We start from the raw sequence: 18,064 nt of genomic DNA, 5'->3' as shown, positions 1-18,064 counted from the left end.
TGTCTGTTTTATTTGATCCCCCTAAAAATTCTCTTTGTTACTATTGGTTGTTTTTCTCATGGAGGTATTTTGGTATTATTTTAGAACCCTTGAAATTCTATTTACTTTTGTTACGATTACATAAAAAAGTTCAGATTTCAAATCTCATGTTCATTCTATGCTTAAGTATTTGTTTGTAAATAAATTAATCTTTATTGTCAATAATAGGCTACAATACTCTTGTATGAGTAAATAACATTTCCAAACATACGATAAAACCAAACACACAATACAACAATTAAAAAACCTATACAATAAAGTAGGGTATTAATTGACTTGATGGAAAAGCAGTTGTGTCGAACAAAAGAAAAAAACTAGACGTAGTTAAAATATAAACACCAGTATTACAAAACAGTCATACAGTGCTTAAATTTTTCAATATTTCATTTAAAAACTCACATTGTAGTAATTTTTAAGTATCAGATCCTTAATTTAATCCCTGAATGAACATGAATACATCGATTTCTTAAACCTTAAAAGTAATTATTGAACAATTTTATTCTCCATGTAGGATGGTGTCTCTTCCACCACTTTCAGATAGTGGGATTGAAAATTAGTAGTGTATGTAGTTTTCATTACAAACGCTGTCATAATTAGACTGCACTGTTAATAGAGTTTTGAAAATTATTAGGCTTGGTACAGTCAAAACATTATATGTATTCACTAAAAATAGGCTTACAAGAAGCCTTCCAAGATAGAAATGAATTATTCTTAAACGTTTTTCTGAATTTCAAAAACTGTGCTTTATTTGTTGAAAATCCCCAGAACTGATAGCCTTACTAAATAATTGAATAAAAATAAGCAAAGCATAAGATAAAAAAATGTCTTAAAATCTATACTATGACTCAAAATAAGCATTGTAAAATATGATGAGTTTAATTTTCGTAAAATAGTTTTAATGCACTTAGGACAATTTAAATGCAAATCTAGTTCTAGGCCTAAAAATTTAGTACTTTTACTAATGGAAAATCTCTGATCTCTAAGTTCTAAATCACTAAAAAAATGATTCCTTGATTGAAGAGTACAAAATTTTACCAGTTTAGTTTTTCTAGGTTTATTTTCAATCCATTTCTTTCAAACCATTTCTTTAGTTCAATTCATTGTCATTCTTAGATGGAACAACTCCAGTTGATTCACCTGCATAAAGTATTAGACTGTTTGATATGTTTGCAGGGAGGTAATTTATATACTAAAGTGGTCCCATAATTAAACCTTGTGGAACACCAACTTTTTGTTGATCCCATTCTGATTTAAATTTCACATTTCATTTCTTCTATACATGACTGTTCTTTGATAGATAAGATTTGATCCAAGATATTGAGTTCTTAGAAAATTTGTAAGCTATCAACTTATTAATGAGTATGTCATGGATTAACACAGTCAAACACCTTGGACAGATTACAAAACCTACCCATTGTGTTCTGGGAACCATCTAAGGCCCACGACACCTCATCAATAAATGTAGATGCAATCATTGTAATCATCCCTCTTCTGAAGCCATATTTTTCAGAAACTACAATATTTTATGTTGATATTAGATTTAAAGCTCATTTTTCAAGAATTTTGGATAATGATGGCGGAACGGGTCTATTATTATCAGGAATTACTATCTCTCCCTTTTTATGAAGAGCTTTGACTTCTGCAAACTTTACATGATGAGGAAAAAGGATATTTTGAAAAGATTGGTTTATATTAATACGTAAAGTCTTAGCTATAAATATTAAATATGAAACTTTTTTTCATCAAATTAACTGGAACTCCATCTAAGTATGTTATACACTGGAACTTTGTTACCAGTATATAAATCATCGCTTGATAATTATTAATAAGTACGATTATAAAGCTTCAAAGGATTAATGTAATTGGTTCACTGCAATAAGCCTTAGTAATGACCACAGCAATTTTATGTGTACACATGGGGTAGAAGGAATAAAATACACTAATAGACTTGCAAAACTATAACAGAAACACAACCCCTTGTAAATGTTATTCCTCCTGTATTTGCACTAAGAGAAACATGAGTGTGTGCCCTGCATAGTCCTCTTATATACAAATAATGTAGGCCTACATACAAAGAAAAAGTTTTAACTTTATTAAATAAATTATGAGCCACACATTTGGCAGAATGTTTATTATGCTTAAAAATGTTTTTTATTTTTTTGTGTGTAAATTACGCAATTAGTGATATTGAAACTAATCAATCACAAATAAGTGGATGGACTTACAATCAGCATGTTCTAAAATAAACTAATATCTTCTCAAACTTCCTTGAGGTTAGTGATGCTAGGAAGAAAACTCTGCAATTTACTCCATGTCTTCTTGCTACAAAGACATCCAAATGGACTTACTTCTCGTGGAAGGCCAAAGGTAGCTTTTGTTTTGAAAGCTAGCGATTCTTACTTTTAAATTGTTGCATATTTATGTAAACTAAATATATCTGAGGTTGACTTACCATGTTTCTAATGCTACCAGATTCATAGTGTTTTAGGATTTGAGCCATAAAAACAGCAACACTATGATGTATGAGTCAGTATCTTTCTCAGAGTTTGGGTGAAGTTGATAGGATGAGATACATCTAGATAGAAAAAGAAGCTGTTGCATTAACAATGAGCTTGTGAAAATATAAGCTTACCCATGCACTGTTTGTATTGGTAGTTTTCCAAAATATAATCAAATATCTGAGATAAGTCTCAATGAAACTAAAGTATTAAAACTTTGACACTTCTTTACTTTAAATTTGTGCAGTTTCTTAATTTGAATTATTTATTTTATTAATGGATTCAGGTTAGATAAAAAAAAACTAGAATATCTTGTTATATATTTTGTTATTTTTCCTGCAGTTTTGATCGTCGTCACTTATGAACACGTTTAGGTGAAATGTGTTTTCAATGTTGACTCTTGGGTTACCTATTTAAATTTTCATCAAGTTTGTTTTTTTAGAATTAATTTAAGTTTCAGAGAAAATTTATCAAATATTGCATGTTTTAATTTTGCAATGTATAGAAGAAATGAATAAAGCAAGTCAAATTGTTCATTATTTGTGACTGATTTGAAATGTGTTTGATTTTTTAGTTCTTGGATCATTCTGGAAATTTCCAAGATATAAATTTAATAGATATGACAGAGGTGCAGCCAATTTTCTAAACATAAGTTTAGGACCTTAATGAACATTAGCCATTAAGACTTTAGAGTTTGATAAGAAATTGAAGATTATTCGTCACTAACACCATTTTGCTGAACCCTGAGATAATTGTGGAATAATTTTGGGATCTATGATATGAAATTGAATACCTATGATATGTAACTGATTATTTACTATGTAGAGTTAGATTTCTTGCTAGTCATCCTCCTCCCCAGAGGATACAGTTAATAAAAGTGAAAATTAAGATCCTATAGCCATTACTTTAAAGATATAAACAGAAGACTTAAAAGATGGTAAAGTATAATTAGTTTCCACATAGAATTCTACTCATTTAACTAATGAAACATAATTACTGTTTTATAAAAAGTAGAGAAGTAGCTTTGTATTATAACATTTAATATGCTCCTAAATATATGGAGTGCTGTAAGCCCATTTCAGAGCTTCATTGACGATGAGGCCGGCAGGATCATTTATAGATTGATGGATGAACCTGAGAGGACAAAGGTGAATGAGGTACAGAAACTAACCCAGAGTTGAATATTCAGTACAAGAGGTATTTGTTTAATTCAACCAAGCAGAGTCATATCAGGAGTATTTCATGAGGCTCATGACTCAGTTGAAGCTGTGTAACTTCAAGCAAATGGTGTGCAACAACGAATCATTGTCGAAAAACCAGGGTACACCAAGTGGACAAGCAACATCACAATAGTGGGCAAGAATGACAAGATCAGAATATATATAGACTCATTAAACCTTAACAATGCCCTAAAGGACACAAAACAACAGTTGTCAACATTAGATGAAATCTTACTAGAATTGTACATGGCAAAAATGTTTTCCACTATGGATGCCAAGAAGGGTTTTTGGATGTTGCAGTTGTCTGAAGAGAGAAGCAAGCTGACTACTTTTTGTAGTACATTTGGTAAGTTTAGGTATTTAATGCTTCCTTTTGGCATAACAACAACTATGCAGATTTTTCAGAAAAAGATGCTTGAAATCACCAATGATCTCCAAGGAGTTCATGATCGAGCAGATGACATCCTCCTTGTGGCTTATCACCAATCTGTTGAAGAAGCGCAAGTAGACCATGATAGAAACCTGGAAAATGTAAAGAAAAGGCTTGATCACGGAAATGTGAGACTCAACAAAGAAAAACCAACCTGTGCAAATCTGAAATCAAGTTCTACGGACACACACTAACTGTGGAGGGAGTGAAACCCGATCATTCAAAGGTATCTGCAATTCAAAACATGCCTCGACTAGAAACCAAAGAGGATTTACTGCGTTTCTTTGGATATGGTTACCTGTCTTTACAGATACAGAAATTGTGCCCGGATCGAGAAAGAGGTGCTAGCAATCGTGTTTGCGTTCAATGGTTTTATTCAATACTTTGTGGTAGATCCGGCATAATTGTGGAAACCAACCACAGTCCATTGCTCAGTATTTTTAATAAACCCCTGATAAAATGTCCAAAAAGACTTCAGAACATGATCTTGACTCCAGCGATACAGCATGGTAAAGTACAAGCAAGAAAAGAACATGTATCTTGCTAAAACTTTATCTTGAGCACCAGAGAGTTTATAAAATCAAGAAAAACAGTTCGACGTCTACAAAATTAACTGTCACTCAGTTTGATCAGGCCAAGACAATAGTCAAATATTTATTGTACAATATGTTCTCTGTTATCACAATGTAATAAAAACTGGTACATAGTCAATGATTAAAAACGACATAACTAAACTTATTCTAAAACATTACGTTCATACTTATAAAAAAATCACTTTTGATACATTGATCTATAAAACATTACCAGTACAATTCAAGAACTTGTAAAAGGAGTTTTATATGATCATGTCAAAACAGTAAAACTGAGTGACGCATCCATCAAGAAGATAATGGAAGAAACAGCCAAAGATGAACGGATCCAGAATTTGATGGAACAGATCTCAGATGGCTGGTCCTGAGATAAGAAGAGGTTTCCAAGAAGTTTAGCATGTTTCTGAAATTACGGAATGGACTTAGTGCTTGAAGAAGAGGGAATGGTTCTGAAAGGTAGCCAAATCTTAATTCCCAAAATGATAAGAAAAAGAGCTGTTGAGGAAAATTCACAGTAATCATTTAGGCACAGTCAATCAAAATGCTTGGCAAAGAAGCAGTGTTTTGGCATACGTGTTATCTGAAATTGACAGTGTAGTGAGAAGTTGTGACGTCTGTTATGTATCGCCACTATTAAGTATGGTGAGGGATACACATTGGAGAATAGACATGAGTAGACATTCGATTGTCAACACGTGGTGGTGTCTGATATGGGAGTCGCAGGCTGACTCATGTGGTTTGGGCGGAAATCTTCAAGTGCATGATGGAAAGCCACCAACCGTAGAGATTTCATACATAGTGTAATATACATTACAACACTGATTATACTAATATAAGATATTAATACAAGTACATTACAATGTCTGTATACTAAGTTTGCTGCCAATCAACGATCAATGGAAATTAGATCTCATGAACTGCCTACTCACCCTTTTGAAAGAATCAGCATGGATTTGTTTGAGATCAAGATCTATGAAAGACTTTGCGCTTTCTGATAACAGTTTAACACTACTCGGATTTATTTAAAATTGACGAATTGAATAACTCACACCAAAAACAACCATTCTGGCATGCAAAGGAACTTCAGCCGCTATGTGATCGCTGTGACAGTGCTCACAAACAGCGCAGCCAACTTCTTGAACAATTTGCTTAAGATTGGGAGTTTAAACACATCACAAGCAGTCCACACTATCCGCAGAGGAACGAAAAGGCTGAGGTGTCTGTGAGACTAGCAAAGGACAAGACTTCTACAATATGTTACTGCTGCAAAGAAATACACCCAACAAGACCAACTTCAGCCCAGCCCAAAGAATGGTATGCCACTGGTTAAGATACCAAATTGCCAAACATCAGAGCAAATCAAGAAATTGTGGAAACAGCAGATGTTCAAGAAAGTTGGGCTAAAACAGACCCGATCAGCAGAAACATACAATAAGAATGTGGATCAAAGAAGAGATCTAGCTGTTGTTAAGAGATTTGGTACAAGAAGAAGAAGCTTGAAAATAACTCAGGGAACAGGAGTAAAGTAGTCAATAGTCGAGGGAATCGTTCATATGAATGGAGCTTGTATGTCAGGAATGAGAGATTTATGAAATCCTGTGTTCCAGAACTAGCTATGATAATTGAAGCCAGATTAGATGGCTGTGCGTTAGTACCACAGACTGCTGTATCAAGTGGACAGTCCTCTTCTAACCAAGTTTCTTCACTAGTACATGAAAATGGAGTCATTGAATCAGAAAGATCCCGAAGGGCCGTTGCTCTTACCACACGAATTGATTATGTAATGTACATGGTGAACCAAGCGTCTCAACATAAGAATAAAACGGGATGATGTAAACCCAGTGCATTGACGACCTGGTCAGCTGATCTGAGTTTGGCCAGCATAATATGTATTCATTTTTGTTGTTACTGTTTACATTTGACTTTTTTTATAAACCACTCTGTTGGAAACTTTTGAATAAAAATGTTGAGTTATTTTCCTTTATGTTTTCCTTAACTTTGTTGTACTTTTTGAAATTAAATTAGCAGTGGACTGGCTGTCTCCAAATAAGTTTTGTCCTAACAGAGAGAAAATTCAACGGATGCTGTCTGAAGTTAATGCTTAGATCTTTGGCTTTACTATAGATCGGATAGACTATAAATGGGAAGGCCACATAAAAAATGTTTGTATCAGTCATGCCAGGGTTGCCGTTCTTTTCAGAAGATTAATGTTATATGAGAAGCATAAGGTAAACCATGCATTTCATTATCATATTAGCTATGAGGTGTTACTCTGGTGTCATGCAGCAAGTTGGGCAGTACTTCTTTCTTTAGCAGGAGAAGGTACTAGTACTATTATTATATCTGCTGGTTATCGGGATCACTTTGCTCCAATCCTTCAAAGACTAGAAATTTTGTTTTCGGCCAGCACTTTCTACAGACCTTGGTATATATAAGGTACTAGGCTCTTTTTAGTTTAGAGCTGACATCCATCCCTACAATTTTCGCGGGAAGAATAATATGAATTTGTCTTATTGCTAACTCAGCAGGAGGAGATAATGCTTTCCTTTGCTGGCCCTCAGTCAGTATGTTCAAACGGTTATTCAAATCTGTTAAATGTTTAGAAGAGAGTGCTTTCGAAGCAAAGATGAAATATTGTGACTACTCTCTAAATACTTTTAGTCTATTGAAGAATTTTGTTGTTGCATACGGGACTCGGCTCTTGTACCGTAATCTTCCTATAGGATTGTTCAAATTAACGATGACTTAGTTTATCCAGTTTGTCTAATCTAAGTTAACCGATATAAGCTTAGGATTTTAAAGGTTTGTTTTCAAAGCTATCATAAACCACCATTGGATAAAATGCAAGATATGCATATTATTATTTATATATGTACATATTTTGTTATGTATGTACAATATGACAATGACAGTTTTATTTTATTTCGTTGGTCAACGCGATTTAAATAAAACTTAACCGTAAATCGAAAAAGACTAACAAGAGTGCTCATATCAAACAGCTGTTTATTGACAGCCGCAGGACCAACACGCAACTGCAACAACCAACCAAAATAGTGTTGCGCAAATCAGGCTATTGCATAGGTCGTGGACTAGAACAAAGGAATCAAAAGTATTATATTTGTTAAGATAGGTTAAAGTGAGTGTGTCGATGTGACGTGAGATAGTGTTCTCGATTAAATAACCACCTTAAAATTTTAGTTATTTTGGAACTGCTCGAGTGTTAGTGTTATAATGGCTGTGAACAATCTTTTCAATCGACTTAAATTTTGGAAGAGGACCATAAACCAAGATCCTTTGGATTCACAGTTAACTCCTGAACACCGGTTGACAATCACACTGAAACGTTACGAAATATATCTATCACATTTGCAGAGTATTGTAATGTGGGATAACCCTGCTGTCAGTGTCCTGTGTATTTTATTTGTTAACATTCTTTTCTGGTAAGTAAGAAAACGACCTTATTATATTTATTGTTATTAAAAAAAATAAGAAGATCTAGGCTACTATAGATATGTTAAACCTTATGAGTGAACGTTATTATGTATGCAGATTAACAGCACAACAGATGAGATTATCTATAGCATACTGGTAAAAAATTTGGTACATAATTTACTTAACCCTTTTACTGCCCTTATGCACTGATTTAATCGGGTTTATAGTTGACTGCAGTTTTATATCAGGCCGCTAAAACAATTAAATATAATATCAAAGTAAAATTAGGCTACATTGAATATCTACCAAAAAAAACAAATAGGCCTAACAAAATCAAGTTCCGGGTAGGGTCCAATAAGCGGACCCGGTTTTTTATATCGAAATTGGCAAACGATATTACTTAATCATAACCATCGATATAATCAATCGATACTGATGAATTATTTTTAACAACTTAAATAATCTATATGAACAGCTGTAAACACTTTCAAATAATACAATTAAGGTAATATTTTAAATTTCACGTAACATTGTGTATTAAAATGGCCGTCAATCTTAGGAAGCTTCACGAAATTGCTTTAAAAGACGACAAAATATGTTTTTTATGGCTTCAGGATGTTGGGTTAGTACCTAAGAATCCATTATGTGATATTTGTGGAAAGGTAACAAATGTAACTGTCAGAGGAGCTAACATGGTCGTCTTCAGATGCAAAAAAAGAAGGTAATGGTGGACACAACTTTAGTAAAAACGTTTTCGTTCTATTTCATTTAGTTAAAGTTATTAGTTTCCCTGATTTTGGTTATGTTCATTTATTATTTGTTATCATTAAATTCACATTTTAATTTAAACATATGATTGTTATTACTTTTATATCGATTGATAGTCTATGATTCGATATGCGAATATTAGGTATCGATGATTATATTCTTCGATATAAAAAACCGGGTCCGCTTATTGGACCGTACCCCAAGTTCCTACTAAAATAATGTGAATTTTATTTATTATTTTGTAGAGTAAAGTATGATAAGGAGGGCTGCAGTATAATAAGCGGCCACACAATCGGATTATGATTATCTATTTTAAATATTGAATATACAACAGCAGTGTGAAACTGGCCATAGATTCCATCCATAAAAAGAACTAATCCACTGACTTGAATCCTAACCTGGTTCATGAACTGCTCCTGACCTAGTTCCTGAACTACCACTAACCTAGTTCCTGAACCAGTTCAATCGCTTCAGGATTAAATTATATTATTAAAATTAAATTTTATAATTTAAAAAAAGAACAAATACAAAAATATCTATAGATTATACTTAATACATTACTTTGAATACATGGTCTACTGTATTATATTACTACCCTCATTTTAGACCTCTCCTATTTTTGGACAAATACCAATCTATAGATGGCCATATCTCAAAAACGTACGAGCCAATTTTGATAAAACTTTCTGTACACATTCACTACATGGTCTACTACACTAAAGTACAAGCCTCATTCTTAGGCCACGCCTATTTCCGGAGCCACATCGATTTTACAGGCCAAGTGCTGACAAAAACAAATCTATGGACAGCCATATCTCAAAAACGTATGAGCCAACTTTGATAAAACTTTCTGTACACATTCACTACATGGTCTACTACACTAAAATACAAGCTTCATTCTTAGGCCACGCCTATTTCCGGAGCCACATCGATTTTACAGGCCAAGTGCTGACAAAAACAAATCTATGGACAGCCATATCTCAAAAACGTACGAGCCAACTTTGATAAAACTTTCTATACACATTCACTACATGGTCTAGTATACTAAAATACAAGCCTAATTCTTAGGCCACGCCTATTTCCGGAGCCACATCGATTTTACAGGCCTAGTGCTGACAAAAACCAATCTATGGAGAGCCATATCTCAAAAACTTACGAGCCAATTTTGATAAAACTTTCTGTACACATTCACTACATGGTCTAGTATACTAAAATACAAGCCTCATTCTTAGGCCACGCCTATTTCCGGAGCCACAATAACTTTATAGGTCAACTGCTGACAAAAACCAATCTATGGACAGCCATATCTCAAAAACGTACGAGCCAATTTTAATAAAACTTTCTGTACACATTCACTACATGGTCTAGTATACTAAAATACAAGCCTCATTCTTAGGCCACGCCTATTTCCGGAGCCACAATAACTTTATAGGCCAAGTGCTGACAAAAACCAATCTATTTACAGCCATATCTCAAAAACGTACGAGCCAATTTTGATAAAACTTTCTGTACACATTCACTACATGGTCTAGTATACTAAAATACAAGCCTCATTCTTAGGCCACGCCTATTTCCGGAGCCACATCGATTTTACAGGTCAAGTGCTGACAAAAACCAATCTATGGACAGCCATATCTCAAAAACGTACGAGCCAACTTTGATAAAACTTTCTGTACACATTCACTACATGGTCTACTACACTAAAATACAAGCTTCATTCTTAAGCCACGCCTATTTCCGGAGCCACATCGATTTTACAGGCCAAGTGCTGACAAAAACAAATCTATGGACAGCCATATCTCAAAAACGTACGAGCCAACTTTGATAAAACTTTCTATACACATTCACTACATGGTCTAGTATACTAAAATACAAGCCTCATTCTTAGGCCACGCCTATTTCCGGAGCCACATCGATTTTACAGGCCTAGTGCTGACAAAAACCAATCTATGGAGAGCCATATCTCAAAAACGTACGAGCCAATTTTGATAAAACTTTCTGTACACATTCACTACATGGTCTAGTATACTAAAATACAAGCCTCATTCTTAGGCCACGCCTATTTCCGGAGCCACAATAACTTTATAGGTCAACTGCTGACAAAAACCAATCTATGGACAGCCATATCTCAAAAACGTACGAGCCAATTTTGATAAAACTTTCTGTACACATTCACTCCATGGTCTAGTATACTAAAATACAAGCCTCATTCTTAGGCCACGCCTATTTCCGGAGCCACAATAACTTTATAGGCCAAGTGCTCACAAAAACCAATCTATTTACAGCCATATCTCAAAAACGTACGAGCCAATTTTGATAAAACTTTCTGTACACATTCACTACATGGTCTAGTATACTAAAATACAAGCCTCATTCTTAGGCCACGCCTATTTCCGGAGCCACATCGATTTTACAGGTCAAGTGCTGACAAAAACCAATCAATGGACAGCCATATCTCAAAAACGTACGAGCCAACTTTGATAAAACTTTCTGTACACATTCACTACATTGTCTAGTATACTAAAATACAAGCCTCATTCTTAGGCCACGCCTATTTCCGGAGCCACATCGATTTTACAGGCCTAGTGCTGACAAAAACCAATCCATGGACAGCCATATCTCAAAAAACGTACGAGCCAATTTTGATAAAACTTTCTGTACACATTCACTACATGGTCTAGTATACTAAAATACAAGCCTCATTCTTAGGCCACGCCTATTTCCGGAGCCACAATAACTTTATAGGCCAAGTGCTGACAAAAACCAATCTATGGACAGCCATATCTCAAAAACGTACGAGCCAATTTTGATAAAACTTTCTGTACACATTCACTACATGGTCTAGTATACTAAAATACAAGCCTCATTCTTAGGCCACGCCTATTTCCGGAGCCACAATAACTTTATAGGCCAAGTGCTGACAAAAACCAATCTATGGACAGCCATATCTCAAAAACGTACGAGCCAATTTTGATAAAACTTTCTGTACACATTCACTACATGGTCTAGTATACTAAAAATACAAGCCTCATTCTTAGGCCACGCCTATTTCCGGAGCCACATCGATTTTACAGGTCAAGTGCTGACAAAAACCAATCTATGGACAGCTATATCTCAAAAACGTACGAGCCAACTTTGATAAAACTTTCTGTACACATTCACTACATGGTCTAGTATACTAAAATACAAGCCTCATTCTTAGGCCACGCCTATTTCCGGAGCCACATCGATTTTACAGGCCTAGTGCTGACAAAAACCAATCTATGGACAGCCATATCTCAAAAACGTACGAGCCAATTTTGATAAAACTTTCTGTACACATTCACTACATGGTCTAGTATACTAAAATACAAGCCTCATTCTTAGGCCACGCCTATTTCCGGAGCCACATCGATTTTACAGGTCAAGTGCTGACAAAAACAAATCTATGGACAGCCATATCTCAAAAACGTACGAGCCAATTTTGATAAAACTTTCCGTACACATTCACTACATGGTCTAGTATACTAAAATACAAGCCTCATTCTTAGGCCACGCCTATTTCCGGAGCCACAATAACTTTATAGGCCAAGTGCTGACAAAAACCAATCTATGGACAGCCATATCTCAAAAACGTACGAGCCAATTTTGATAAAACTTTCTGTACACATTCACTACTACATGGTCTAGTATACTAAAATACAAGCCTCATTCTTAGGCCACGCCTATTTCCGGAGCCACAATAACTTTATAGGCCAAGTGCTGACAAAAACCAATCTATGGACAGCCATATCTCAAAAACGTACGAGCCAATTTTGATAAAACGTTCTGTACACATTCACTACATGGTCTAGTATACTAAAATACAAGCCTCATTCTTAGGCCACGCCTATTTCCGGAGCCACAATAACTTTATAGGCCAAGTGCGGACAAAAAACCAATCTATGGACAGCCATATCTCAAAAACGTACGAGCCAATTTTGATAAAACATTCCGTACACATTCACTACATGGTCTAGTATACTAAAATACAAGCCTCATTCTTAGGCCACGCCTATTTCCGGAGCCACAATAACTTTATAGGCCAAGTGCTGACAAAAACCAATCTATGGACAGCCATATCTCAAAAACGTACGAGCCAATTTTGATAAAACTTTCTGTACACATTCACTACATGGTCTAGTATACTAAAATACAAGCCTCATTCTTAGGCCACGCCTATTTCCGGAGCCACAATAACTTTATAGGCCAAGTGCTGACAAAAACCAATCTATGGACAGCCATATCTCAAAAACGTACGAGCCAATTTTGATAAAACGTTTCTGTACACATTCACTACATGGTCTAGTATACTAAAATACAAGCCTCATTCTTAGGCCACGCCTATTTCCGGAGCCACAATAACTTTATAGGCCAAGTGCTGACAAAAACCAATCTATGGACAGCCATATCTCAAAAACGTACGAGCCAATTTTGATAAAACATTCCGTACACATTCACTACATGGTCTAGTATACTAAAATACAAGCCTCATTCTTAGGCCACGCCTATTTCCGGAGCCACAATAACTTTATAGGCCAAGTGCTGACAAAAACCAATCTATGGACAGCCATATCTCAAAAACGTACGAGCCAATTTTGATAAAAACTTTCTGTACACATTCACTACATGGTCTAGTATACTAAAATACAAGCCTCATTCTTAGGCCACGCCTATTTCCGGAGCCACAATAACTTTATAGGCCAAGTGCTGACAAAAAACCAATCTATGGACAGCCATATCTCAAAAACGTACGAGCCAATTTTGATAAAACTTTCTGTACACATTCACTACATGGTCTACTACACTAAAATACAAGCCTCATTCTTAGGCCACGCCTATTTCCGGAGCCACATCGATTTTACAGGTCAAATGCTGACAAAAACCAATCTATGGACAGCCATATCTCAAAAACGTACGAGCCAATTTTGATAAAACTTTCTGTACACATTCACTACATGGTCTAGTATACTAAAATACAAGCCTCATTCTTAGGCCGTGCCTATTTCCGGAGACACATCGATTTTACAGGCCAAGTGCTGACAAAAACCAATCTATCTAGGTTATGTGCTAAAAAAATCTAATCTATTAAATAAACACACCTGGAAAATCGTATAGAGCATATTTAGGTTAGTCCTGAAGTATAGAATAGAATAGAATAGAATTTATTTTTGAAAATATTACAATAACACATATTATGCATTGGTATACACAATGTACAAACCTAATGAGCAAACTTAAATAAAAATGTAACATTCTTGAAAATAAAATTAAAACAAAAACACTCGTAAATTAAAAGAAATATTTTCAAAAATAACTAGGGCCTCTAGAGGCAAGTGCCTGTGGAGAGGTTCCTTTTATTACAAAAATATTTTTTAGCTCAAAGAAAATTTTCAATAAAACTTTGATTTTTTATAAGCTCCTAAAAAAAAATTGATTAAAAGTGTGCTGCTGCAGTTACAAAGCAAATGAAAATCCACTTAAATAAATTCAAACTAAAATTTACTGTTACTTTCTTTAATTAACTAGGAATCTATGCAGAGAAGAAAATCTAATTTATCAAAACCCAATAACCACTTCTTTAATGTTTTTGAAAATAACTTTATATTCTCACAACTAATAATTGAAGAAATTATACTAAACATTTTAGGTCCCAAAAAACAATAACTATTTGAAAAAAATGCTAAGTTAGGCTTTGGAACTGGTATTGGTTCTTGCTTTCTTAATTTGTTTTTGTAACTATTTTTTAATTCTGGTAAATTGCCACTTATGACATAAAATATTTTTAAAACTTTATAAACAAACATAATTATATTTAAGGGGAAGAATATTTAAATCAACAAAAAGAGGAAAAGATTTCTCCATTCTTCGTTTTCGTTTAATCAACCTTATGAATTTCTTTTGTTGAGTTAGAAGTGGCTTTAGATTTGTTTCATAGGCTCCACCCCAACAAAATATTCCATAGTCAAGCCTACTATTGACCAAAGAGAAGTACAGCATTCTTAACACATCTTCAGTGCAAATGTATTGTAAAAAATAAAAAAATCTTAAAATATTGTTTAGTTTGCGTTTTAAATTTCAATATGTGTCTTCCAGTTGATTTCTCTATCTAGCATGACTCCTAAATATTTTAAATTTTCGCACTGGGATACTACAGCACAGTTCTGTTGGCACTGAATGTTACTACACAAACAATTGACACATCGATACAAAATTGAATTACTAAAAATTTGCTGATCTGTTTTTTAAACTAAAATTGATGTACTTAGTTTTCTCTGGGCTTAATAACATGTTATTTTTTGAAAACCACCACTGCAGTGCTTTAAGGTCTTAATTCATCTCTTGCTCTATATCATCCCAATTATTTTTCACATACGATAAAGCTGTATCGTCTGCAAAAGATGTAATATTTCCATTTAAATTTGAATCACAAAGATCATTTATGTAGATTATAAAAAGTACTGGGCCTAAAACTGACCCTTGAGGTACGCCACATTGTATAAACCCGAAGTCACTAAAAGAATTATTAATTTTGACACATTGTTTTCTCTTTGTTAAATAGCTAACAAACCAATAATAAATATTCCCCCGAATACCACATCCGTATAACTTTTGTAAAAGAATTGTGTGATCTACAGTATCAAACGCTTTTTTAATATCTAAAAATAAACCACTAACTTTCTGCCCTGAATTTATTCCTGTATACACATTATCTATGAAGCTTTTTAATGCTGCTTCAGTATTTAAACCTTTCCTAAAACCAAATTGATTGTTGCTGAAAAAATTAGTTTTTTCTAGAAATGTAATTAGCTTTTTCTTCATTAACTGTTCAAACACTTTAGCAACTAGGTAGAAAGTAAAGAGATTGGTCTGTAGTTATTACAGTCGGTAATTAGGCCACTCTTATGTAAAGGAATCACTACAGCTGTTTACAGAAGTACTCATAAACTGTGTTTAATTAAATAAACAGTGTTTATTAGGGAATATACTCAGTATTATCAGCGTTAAAAATACTGATTTAAAGTCTTCTAGTATTTAAAACGTTACAAATATGAAATACTGATTTAGAGTTCTAGTATTTAAAACGTGAACAGTAAGGAAATAATGCTGGTTTCAAGTATCCAGTGTTTTACTCAGTATCGCCGAGTAACTTGATTTGTTATGTAATACATCAAATGATAAATTCAAGAATATTATCATAGCCGTAGATTTTAACATCAATGTTTTGAACAAAGACAGTACATATAAAAATTATTTTAGTATTTTAAATTCTTATAACTTAGTTTATAAAGTAAATTTTCCTACTAGAGTTACCTCCGAGTCAGAAACCAGCATAGATAACTTCCTCACTAATATTACAACTGAGAAATTAAAAAACATCTGGCCTTATAACATGTATATCAGACCATGATGGGCAATTATTTGAAATTTTTGGTGTACAAAATACTCTTTATTATGTGAATTTAAAGTATTGTAGAAAGTTTTCAAAAACTAACACAGATTTATTTTTAAGGCTATTGGCTAGTGAAAATTGGTTAGAAGTTTACCAGGCTAGCGTAGAAACTAAGTATGATTTTTTTACTCAATATTTGTTCATGTTTTTTCAATTAGCGTTCCTAAATTATCTGTTGAAAAAGAGAAAAACCTAAATAGTTTGATTTCAGATTATGTAAAAATTAAAAAGGAAAAAATTGCGCAATTGGAGAAAACATGTAGGGTTTGGAAAACTAATGATTTAAAACAATTAATTAAGCAACTGAAAATTGAAAATAAAATTCAAATAAACAACGACAAAAAAAAAAGTTTTTTGACAGTAAAATTAAGAAATCTACAAATAAGTCAAAATTAACTTGGAAAGTTATAAAATCTGAAATCAACAATGGCACCAAGATCACTCATAACATACTCCGGAATGGCACATCCATATCAGACCAAATTCTTGTTGGAAATATATTTAATGATTTTTTATGATATTTTTAAGTGTTGTTGATAGAGTTGTGCTTCCAAATATTCAGAAAGATTTTGTTAATCAATCGGGTCATAAAAAACCGCCTCAAGCCTCATTTTTTTTCAAATTTAAAGAGGTTGATGAAAGAATTTTAAAACGATTGTAATGGCTTTTGAAAACAAATTCTCAACAGGAATTGATGATATACCAATTACCCTCATTAAACAGTCTTTTCCGCTAATCTCCAAACCATTATTACCGCTTACCAACAGCATTTTTCTAAATTAAGAATCCTTACCGTATATGGTCTATATATTTTTCAAACTATCATGCTTGTGAAATCAAATGAAGATAGTATACATAACTTAGAACTTTTTAATAAAAAAACCCACAGCTATAGGATCCAAATTCTTGTTATTTCTTAATTTTCACAAATTTGCATATTTAACGAAGTTAAAATCATTTTTAATTGAAAAATCAGTATACCCATTTAAAGAATATTGTGAGGTAACTTAGCTCATCCAACAATATATTAATTAATATGACATATTATAAATAGTAGCAAAATTGTAAAATCAGTGTTGTCATTTACATAACATTTTGAGGCAAACTTCTTTATTTAATGATGTATGTAGTCACTAAATGGATATTGTAATGTAATAGTTAACGCTATTCTGTATTTATACTATATATAAAATTCCTAAATGTACTGTCTTTGTTCAAAACATTGATGTTAAAATCTCCGGCTATGATATATTCTTGAATTTATCATTTAATGTATTACATAACAAATCAAGTTACTCGGCGATACTGAGTAAAACACTGGATACTTGAAACCAGCATTATTTCCTTACTGTTCACGTTTTAAATACTAGAACTCTAAATCAGTATTTCATATTTGTAACGTTTTAAATACTAGAAGACTTTAAATCAGTATTTTTAACGCTGAAAATACTGAGTATATTCCCTAATAAACACTGTTTATTTAATTAAACACAGTTTATGAGTACTTCAGGACTAGTAAAGTAATCCGTACGAGAAAATATTTGTACCTTGTAACAGAGTACTAGATACAAAGTATCTGTTGTCTGTATTTTTAGTTCTCAGTAACCGTTACAGAT

The 18,064-nt window shown here is 33.5% G+C and overlaps 1 protein-coding gene across 1 annotated transcript in view; it reads left to right on the top strand.

Annotated features, from left to right (window-relative positions):
* Positions 1-4,168: 4,168 nt before the first annotated feature.
* The window catches only part of LOC124366866 (cilia- and flagella-associated protein 58-like), a 109,788-nt gene continuing 95,892 nt past the window's right edge, over positions 4,169-18,064 (top strand). The window contains exon 1 of the mRNA XM_046823467.1: positions 4,169-4,315. Within this exon, the coding sequence (XP_046679423.1) occupies positions 4,169-4,315 (147 nt within the window). The remainder of the gene's footprint in view (positions 4,316-18,064) is intronic.

The sequence above is a fragment of the Homalodisca vitripennis genome, chromosome 7 (genome assembly GCF_021130785.1).
Source record: "Homalodisca vitripennis isolate AUS2020 chromosome 7, UT_GWSS_2.1, whole genome shotgun sequence".
Classification (NCBI taxonomy): Eukaryota; Metazoa; Arthropoda; class Insecta; order Hemiptera; family Cicadellidae; genus Homalodisca; species Homalodisca vitripennis.
This window is presented reverse-complemented; position numbering and strand designations above follow the sequence as displayed.